Genomic DNA, 10,518 nt, shown 5'->3' on the forward strand with positions numbered 1-10,518 from the left:
AAACTGATGAAGGCAGCCTATTTTTAATGTTAGCAAATAGATCAGATTATTGGAGTTCGGAAATTGGTAGTGGAGAGACAAGTGACTTTGAACCTGAAAATGGTGTTAAGTGTGAGTGCAGTGTACAAGGTGGATGGACAAAAATAGGTGGCATGCCGATCACCCACTGTTTCAGCAGTATTTAAAAAATTAATTTAGGAAAGGCAAAATAACAAGCCAAATTAAAATACAGAAAACTAACAAATTAGTATATCGTAATGGCAATTTTCATTACTTTTCCCTGCAGCATCTTGTACTACAAAACAATATAGCCCTAGAATAAGGGTTCATATAAATTTAATAAACAGGTCTAATTTAAATTAAGAAGTAAAGATATTTATTTGATCAAAATACCTCTGTCGGAGTAAGCAAGCTATGATGTAAATGGACCTAAATCATGAACATGTTAGATCATTTTTTATAAGCATATAACTGGCTGTGCATATTTGCATGATAATCCAACATCTAATTTGCTGAGCTTCAACCACTAATAATACGATATTCCTGCAGCTGATTGACCAAACTTGTTACAATTTTGATTGGAGATTCTATTTTTTTTATCTAGTTCCTATAAAACTGTATATGCAGGATTATATCATCAAAGTCAAGTATGAGTATGCTCATCAGATTTCATAATGATGACCTCAACAGAAGTTTATCAGATTTCTGTAAAATAGTTGAAACTGACATGATGAAAAGTTTGGCAAATGGTAGACTATAAAGCTATTAGCATATAAATCAAAGGTATATTTAGATATTACAATATTATATAGGACAGATAAGTGATATAAGATCAACTTGGGCCTCTTGTCTGCATAGACTAAGTGACTTTAAAGCTAATTATAGTAGCACACACATAGATAGATAGAAAAACAGATAGATATATAGATTTCATAGATATTTCTTTTATTATGGTAGAACTTGAAAATTTGATTTGATACATGTATTTACATGTCTCTTCTTGTATTAAAATAGTTTCATATCTGGAAAACATTTTAAATATAGGATTAGAATCATTTTTTTGCTTCTATTTCAGCCCCTGTAGTTCTTCTGCCAGACCTAGCAGGCCATTCTACACCAGCCCAAACAGATGTCCCCACTCCAGTTGCTGTCGTGCAAGCCTCAACAACTGGTTCAGCACCATCCCTAACATCCACAACAGCTGAGGTCATGCAAACAGCAGCATATAGATCAACAACAACTACTGTAATGCCAGCCACAACATCTGCTTCCATACCATCCACAACAACAAGTTCCTCACCATGCCCAGCATCCACTCCCATAACAACTAATGTCATGCAAGCCCCAACATCAGGATCAACAACAACAGATTTCATCCAAGCCCCAACATCAACATCAACAACAATGGATGTCATGCAAGGCCCAGCATCTGGTTCCACAGCTAATGTCATGCAAACCCCAACATCAAGTTCCACATCAGCTGATGTCACACAACCCCCAGCAGTTGTTGATACTGACAGGTTCATGCACATTGCATGTCTGTTGGTAAATGTCGGATCAAGGGTACTTATACGTCTCCTGCTTTATCATACAGTTACTCCAAACTGCACTCTTGACCAATTTCTTGCCAGCAACAAAATAGATATTGATGATCTAAGGAAGAACAGAATACTAAATAAATCTCAAGTGGACATCTTGTTTCCACCGGGTGGAAGAACCAACCTAGGTCAATACGATATTACACTTTTATCTGCCTTATTTACAAACATTGTACTTACTATAAGTCAGCAGCAACTGAACATGATACAGTTTTTGAGAGACAAACGAAATGAAATATTTGCTCATGCAAAATCAATTACGGTGGATTCAAATGATTACCAGACATTTTGGAATGACATCTGCACAACACTGGTAGCTCTGAGTAAGCAGTGTGGAGACCCAGATTTTGAAAATGAAATATTAAGAGAAATTCAAGGCATTCAGCTTTCAACAGTTCAAGGTACATCTTTCCTTGATACACTACAAACAGATCCCAGAAGGATTGAAACCCTTCAAAGACTCTTTAAGGATTTCATTTCAAGTCATTCCCAAGAATCAAAGAAAACATCTGATGACAGTGACTCATAAATTTTATTTATATCTTCATAGAGTATCAAAGTGGACTCTGAATGGAAAAGCTGCTGATTATGTCATGGAATAAGGACGATAATCAGTATGCAGAAGCTACAGACAATATCATGGAAACATTAGATAAAATATACACATACGTTATTGCACAAAATAAGTTCCATCAATGTGGCATTCTTATAATAAACCAATCAACCAAATTAATTTGAGGATTTTGCAATATCTGATTGCATTGTTATTAGTTGTAACTAACATAAATCAGTTATCATACAATGTTGTGATTAAGACTTCAGATTTAACTTTGGGCCCCTGGATCTTGAATCCAGATATGACATGATTATGACTTCAGACCTATTCGTCAAGCCCCTTAACTGGAGGATTTTGCAAAACATGATCACACACATCATAAGTTGTAAATAATTTAAATATAACTGTGTAGATTCTTCATTAGTATATCTTAACATACAGAATTATAGCTACAATACGTTATCATGCAGTGTTAGTATTATGACTTTAAACTTACAGACTTAATTGTCAATCCCAGGATTCTGGGTTCATATGTGCCATGAATTGGACTTAAAATTTTAATTGTCATTATCTGGATGATTAGTTCAGGTATGTTATAATTGCGATGTTACCCATAATATTCAGCCCTGGATTCTGAGTTCAGATATGTCATGATGATGACTACAGACGTGATTGTGAGCCACTGGATTTTGAGTTCAGATATGTCATGACTATAACTTTAAACCTAGTATTCAGTCCCTGGATCCTAGCTTAGATATAATGATAATCACACTTGGCATATGGCTGTTTAGTATGATGATATGTGTACCTTTCAAAGTGTTCAGTGGTGTTTTGTTTTCCTCTTGAATAAACTATTAATTTGTCATTTCACTCTGCTAGGATTGAATAGGAAGGAATTTTATCACATTTGAAAAGCTTGATATCAAACGAATATATTGTTTGAAAAATAACTTCTCGTAATGGGAATTAATAAGTTTTGTATGTTGCTCCTGTGCATGATACCTGCTGTGTGTGTGTGTGTGTGTTTATGTGAACGTGTGGGTTTTTTTTAGTTTTAACATAGCTTTAACAATTGTTTGGTCATATTGTATGATGTCTGCAGTATGGCAGTCTATATTGATGTCTAGTACTTGGGCATTATGCCACAGTCGTGTAGCATCATGTACCACTGTAAAATTATCCTGACACTAGGCCAGCCAGTCCTAATGCTAATCTCTTAATGCTGAGCGCCAAGTGAGGCAGCTGCTAGTACCATTTGTACAAGTCTTTGGTGTGACTCAGCCGGGGTTCTATCCCGTGACCTTCCGCATCCAAGGTAGGCAATCTAAACACTAGGCTACTGGAGCGGTCGATACTTGCAGTTATTTGTTCTTTTATTTGCTTTGATATATTGGTAAGTGATTGCTTTGTGTTGTTTGATCTTGATATGCATCAATATTCTAAATATTTTAGCAATAACAAGCATGTTTTTTAAAATATAAACATGGTTGGCAATAGGAAAAATGATAGCTTTTTAAGTTTGAAATGAAATTTTAACTGAGTCTAGAAGAGTGTCAGTTCATGAATGGTTCAGACCTTTATTCATTGTAGAATAACTCATTTATACAATTTAACTCGCTAAACCTTAAGGCCAGTTGAAATTATATCATGTCCCTGAATCGGTCGTTCATACATCAATAATTGCTTGTTCCATTCTGGAAGCCATATTTCTGATTGAATTTAAATCAAACATAGAATATAAACTTATTCACCAAGATCTTGGATGAGTTCGATAAAGAACAAAATACAGTTATAAGTGAGGAAATATTCCTTATTGAATTGTGATAAAAATTAGAGTATAAAGTATAAACTTATATTACTATGGTCATGAATGAATTTGATAAAGAGCACTTTACATGTCAAAACTTATTAATCTTTGAATTTCAATAAATGTCGAAACTCATTAGTGTCTAAATTTAAATGTTGAATCTATCCAAGTTATATTTATTCCAAATGTCAGCCATAATGTAGTTTTAAGTTCATCTATGGCAATTATAAAATTAAAATTGTACAAACAGTCACTGCTTGAGGTTTCCGTGCTCACATTTGTGATTCTAACAAATGATAGGATGATGCCAATTAATGCAGCAATATGCTGATTAAAAATTATCGACACTTAATTATGGTGTAAAAACTTCCAATTGCAACTAGTTTATCACTGGAAAAATATTTCAATATAAATTAAGGAACAATCCCATACTTTTTATTTGCGTTTTCAAAACAGGTGAATTGGAAGATCCAGATTGCACCTTTTCATATTTGGATATACGAAAGAAAAATTAATAGTGCAGCACACATTTCAGTTATGTGTTTTGATTTAAGTATTTTTCCTCTTGCTGGGAGTATGCTATGCAAAACAAAAGTGCAACTCCTGAGTAACGTCTAATTTTCATGCACAAAATTAATTGCCATATTCCAGAAAATAACAGCAACAACAATCTCGCAACTATAACAACAAATACTACTTTTAGAAAAATAAAAATAGCAAGAGTCCTTAGAATGGATTGATGCTTTTCTGAGTGAGAAGAATTACCAGGAATTTAATACAATATCATTTTTTTTGTTAAGACTAAGTAGACTGTTATGCATACTATATTAATTTTTTTAATGATTATACATTGTGTAAAAAAACCCATCATATTAAATAGTAATTTTGTCTGTTATTGTGGGCATGTACCTTAAGATAATGTAATTTTGTTTGTAAACATGTTAACTTGGATGTGAATTCAGGATATTGGTATTCCCCTCAGAAAAACATGATCTACCTGCCTTTTTCGTAACAGCTTGCTAATATTTATGTAATCAGACCTGACTGGTTTTTTTTGTTGGTTTTTTTGTTACAAATTTGATGGAAATTCTACTAAGATGACAGACTATTTCCAGAAAATGGTTTATTGCAACATAGGCCAAAAAGGAAGATATATACATCATACATGTAATGTTGTTTAAATCAGAATTAATATTCCTTGTAGTGGAATTGGTCTTTTAGAAGTGTTCAATTATTATTTGAGGAGATTTATTTATTTAATTACCAGTATTGATTGGAATTACAAAGTTTTCATTGACTTTATTATAAAATCACTCTTTATGGATTATTGTTAATGTTTTCAAGGACATATTCTTGATTACATCAATTTGAAACAGCAAGACCGTTTGCAACTTCAAGACCATTCACACATCAGAACATGCAAGATTTGAATTTATTTGGGACACCAATGGAATTCATTTGGAACGTTACACTTTTGGGAATGTGATAGAATTTATAGGACTATTTGGGATTTAATTCACAATGCTGTTAAGTTCCTTTTATTCTAAGGAAATAAATTATCTGTTGAATTTTACAAAACTTTATGATTTTTTATCTTTTCTTTAACTTAGTTGAAGGGGCCACATAGTTGTAACAAGACAACATTTAAAGTCTTTTAGTGAAATCATGATGACATTATAACCATCCATGCTGGGGGGGGGGGGGTAGTCACAGCGACATTTTCAAGACAGCCAATATAACATCACTATTGGATCTACCAATGACATCATTTGCACTTAAAAACAGCTAGGTATCATAAGAAGTATGTTGGTGAAAAACATTTTCAAGACAGCCAATATAACATCAGTATTGGATCTACCAATGACATCATTTGCACTTAAAAACAGCTAGGTATCATAAGAAGTATGTTGGTGAAAACAATATGTTGTTATAGCCATCCATTTAGGAGGAGCAGAGATAACAACACTTTCAACATGGCCAGCATGGTGGTCACACTGTGGGTCAGCCTGCGTTGTTTTCATTCAGGACCAACTAGACATCAGAATAACTCTTCTGAAGAATACCCATCTCAAAATGACTTTCCCCTGATGAGTAGAGCAAGAATTTCCAAATGACCATTTGGGTGGTCAGTTTAGCATCATTGTCATTTATGACCAACTAGACATCACAACAAGTCTTTCGGTTAAAACACCATGCTAATATGACCATTACAATGATCAAAGTGGTGGCCTGAGTGGCACCATTTTCATTAGACGCCTTAAGGTTTTAGTAAAATCCCCATGTTAATAAGAAATCCATTTAGCATGAGAAGTGACGGCAAAGTTCTCAAAATGGCCACTGTGATAACCATATTGGATTTATGAACAGCACCATTGTCACAAAACTATTTGCTATGGAGGAGTAATGATAAAAAGCTTTTAAGATCGATCAAGGCTGCGACAGCTGTAATGGAACTCGGATCAGCACCATTTTCATTTAAGACCAACTAGACATCATGAGAAGTCTTTTAGTTAAAACATATCACCATCCATAGAGGAAAAGTAATGACAAGATTTTCAACTAGAAGATACCTGTATGTTAAGACTTCTGGTGAAAACTCTGTTTTCATATTGGATGACTGAGCAGCAGCGTCTTCATTTAGGACCAACTAGACCATGAGATGAATGTGTGTATAAGAAAAGGTTCACTGCCATCCTCAGTGTAGTTTAGGAGATGTGATAACAATTTAGCAGTAACAGACGCATGGATAAAAAACAAATGATGCATGATAGAAAATCATAAAACCTATTCTGTTCTATGATAAGTAGAGCAAATAACTAGTTTTAATAGTGCCTAAAGTAGTGTAAACCATGATAACCCATCCCCATCACCCATTTGCAACTAAGCAGATCTAAACAAACATTTGGCATTATAGAAAATTTACCATGTGATCCACTGATTTTGACCGAAGTAAATGAAATCTCCCATTCACTACTGAAAACTGTCTTTTCTTTCTTACGATCTTTCTTCAGGTAATTTCCACTATCTGATTTGGAATCACCAATGTTTGACCATCAATGACAGATCTAGATGGGGCTAGCTGGCTAATTTTATGCTTGTTCTGAAGGTGCAGTGTTCATTTTTCAGAATGATCATTCATCATTTGTTTAATTTGAAAATATGTGTCACACGTTATGAGTTGATAATGGAAATCACTGAGATATATAACACCTGATACCAGTGGACTCCATCATGGCAGGCCAATCACGTGGCTATGTCAGTGGAAATCCAAACACAAAGGTCATGCACCAGACGCCTGGTCTAGTCAAGTACAACAGCTACATGTAGTGGCCAAGTGAGCCAGTAATTATCCTGGATTATATTAATAATCACAGATATACGAAAATAAAAGAACAGGTGTTATTTGAATGATGAGATTTTAGTATTTGGTGATGGGGTGTAATGAGTACTTTTTAATGGATGTCAGGAAACATTAAAGTATAACAGTGGGTTCTAAAGTGTCACATGGCTAAAATGATAGCGCAGTGGGAAAGCTACCATAATTTTGGGCCCAATGAGGATACACAACACCTTCAGCTGTTAAATATATCAAGCAAATAAATTTACTGTACTTTTCCAATGATAAGCCTTGCTGTGATGGACATTTTGGTCATCAGATTAGCACAGCTTTCGTTTAAGACCAACTGGACATCATAAAAAGGCATATGGTGAAAACCCCAATTCATTATTACTTTCTGTTTCAGTAGAGAGGCAATAATAAAAGTTTTAAGAAGGCTGCCATGGTGGCCATATTGGATGTCAGATCTTAACCATTTTTATTTAGGATCAGCTAAACATCTTAAGTAGTCTTTTGGTGAATACCCCATGTTGACACAAACATTCATAATGGAAGAGTAGAAATAACAATATTTTAAAAATGGCCACTGTAGTGGCCATACTGAACTTTATATCAGTACCACTGTCATTTAAGTCCAAGAGGTTTTTTAGTTAAATCACCATGCTGATATGACCATTCATTCAGAAGTAGCAATGACAAGACTTTCAAGATGTCTATTTTAGTGGCCATATTGGATATCACATCAGCACCATTCTAGTTAGGACCAACTAGACATTATACAAAGTCTATTAGTGAAAACCCGTGTTGATATGGACATCCAATTTGAAGTAGCAATAACAAGATTTCCATGATGGCTGTCGTTTGGGTCAGACTGGTACCATTTTATCAAAAACCAACTTGCCAGCAGCAGAATTCATTTAGTGAAAGCCTAATGTTGATATGACCGTTCATTCAGGAGAAGTAACAGTAAAAAAGAATTTCAAGATGGTCAGTGGCAGACATATTGGTGGTACCATTTTCATTAGGAACAGCTAGACGTCATGTGAAAACAGAATGTTGATATGACCATCCATTTATGAATAGTGATAACACTATTTTTAAGATGGCCACTGTGGTTGCCATATTGTATATCAGAGAAGCACCATTTTTAGACCTTGGGATAAATGTGATTGTAAAGTTTCAGGTTTATCCAATAAGTAGTTTAGGAGAAGCAGCAACAACAAACTTGTGTTAACACACACAAACAATAGACTACTGAAGACAGTAAACAGACCATCCAAAATCACTTCTGGTATATGACCAGTAGAGCTAAAAACAAAACAACGTAATACATTTATCTATTAGTTTAAAAACAAATTTATCTTGAGTTAAAAGAAAACAAAATATCCTACTGAAAGCACCCTCCCTCCACCTACTGGCTGGTTCCTTGCTGTACTTGAAGTTCAAAGATGGTCGCAAATATTCAACAGCCAAACCATACCATCTTTCATGTAATGAACTGAAATTGGGGATCAACATTTTTATAACTAATGCGATCATTACTTTGTAAAGTAAAGCTTCAGTTAAAAACAGTAATAATCAAAGGTTAAAAGCCTGAAGATATGCATGTAAACAACATAGAAAAAAGGTGGAGGCCAGTCTGTATGTGCATATAGTGGGCATTTTTATATTTTAAAAAAAATCATATTGTAATTGCAGGTACTTGCAATTCCTCCTGGACATCCATCATATAGAACATCATAAATTTTGCATTTCAACTGAAATGCCTACTACTATGCAAGCTTAGTTGTGAAATGGGTATCTCAGGTAGATAGGATTGTATTTTTGTTGTTGACAGAAGAAACAAGCAACAGTCACATTCAGTCAAACTGCATGATCAACCAACCTCTTCCATACTTTGGAATATTCTTCCAACTGACTACACTGCTAGATCCCTATTACGTCTACAAATCTCTGCATTACATTTGCAGTAATTACAATGCACTTTCTGTAAGGCAATTGCAAACCTGTAATCATTTTTGAAAATATCGAGACAGCTTTTCCAGAAGCTGATTAGGCCAATATATAAGCATATGCATCACACTCGAAGGTATAACTTTGAATGTTAAACCTAGAAGTGTGCATTATATCTAGCTAATATGTAGGGCTATGGTATTCATTATATATCAATCAGGGAACACGCTATTCAACGCTGTTTATTTTGTAAGAAAGACCCATACAACATCAATATCAGGGTGCACAGCTTACATTGTATTATTGGGATTAAAAGTAAAAAATTCCCACTACTTACAACTAAAATTTTGCTGCCATTTTTCTGACATGTGAAAAACTTTATCATTCCTGCCACCACATACACATATTTGTTGCTTACATTATACCTACAAATTATATTTAATAACTCGTATGTTAATGGGTGTAGGATAAAACCCACACAAAGTAATGAAAGATGGGACATAATCCCCTCTGCCAGAACAAGCTTTAACTTTTTAAACCGTCAGAAATATACTAGCCTATTTTAAAATGGGATAGGGGAAAAAAGAAATCAGAAATAATAATATTTAATTTAATTGAGGAATTTCATGATAATACAATAATATTGTGGCTCCTATTTTATGTAATTCACAAAATGATAGTCAAATACAGTACACTCAATTCTCAGTCTATCTCTATGCTATTAATACTATATTTCCAATGGATTTGGTATACTTTAAAAAATGCTAGTGTTAAAGAACAGCTGAAGGATTTAATGCAATGGATTAAAAGTGTGTGTAATGATGCTTATAAAAGTGAGGTGAAAAACAAATGTGCGTGCAATAAGTCCTTATATCATTAGACATCATATTCTCCTTATCAGTTACAGCTATAATCTGACATCTAATAGGAACAAAACATTTCGTTTATCTACTCAAAGGAGACCCACACTAAGCTTCAGAATCGAATGGTCCATGGCTACACAAAAAGATGTATATTTGTGTTGGTTAATAAAAAGTTTAAAAGAAAACAAACTTGTACTGGGGGAAGGAATTATGTCCTGTCTTTTATTTTTAAGGGGTGGGAGGTGGGTGATGTCATAGAGGTAATTTATCTGTACCCGATATTCTTTATAGGTAATCGTCGTGCATGTCCTGACGGGCGAAAACGACGTTAATCCAATAGTCAGTCATTTATAATAGGTAAACTACCCTAAGCAATGATACGAGACACACCCCACCCCTATAAT

The 10,518-nt window shown here is 34.3% G+C and overlaps 1 protein-coding gene across 2 annotated transcripts in view; it reads left to right on the plus strand.

The window, feature by feature from the left end:
* LOC149787162 (uncharacterized) overlaps positions 1 to 5,533 on the plus strand; it is a 39,513-nt gene extending 33,980 nt beyond the window's left edge. For both annotated transcript variants that reach the window (XM_089977662.1, XM_089977663.1), the window contains exon 6: positions 1,076 to 5,533. In XM_089977662.1, coding sequence (XP_089833788.1) covers positions 1,076 to 2,127 — 1,052 coding nt within the window. In that variant the 3' untranslated portion in view covers positions 2,128 to 5,533. The remainder of the gene's footprint in view (positions 1 to 1,075) is intronic.
* The last annotated feature ends 4,985 nt before the right edge of the window (positions 5,534 to 10,518 follow it).

The sequence above is a fragment of the Sinohyriopsis cumingii genome, chromosome 12, assembly GCF_028554795.1.
Source record: "Sinohyriopsis cumingii isolate HCF-2022 chromosome 12, ASM2855479v2, whole genome shotgun sequence".
Classification (NCBI taxonomy): domain Eukaryota; kingdom Metazoa; phylum Mollusca; class Bivalvia; order Unionida; family Unionidae; genus Sinohyriopsis; species Sinohyriopsis cumingii.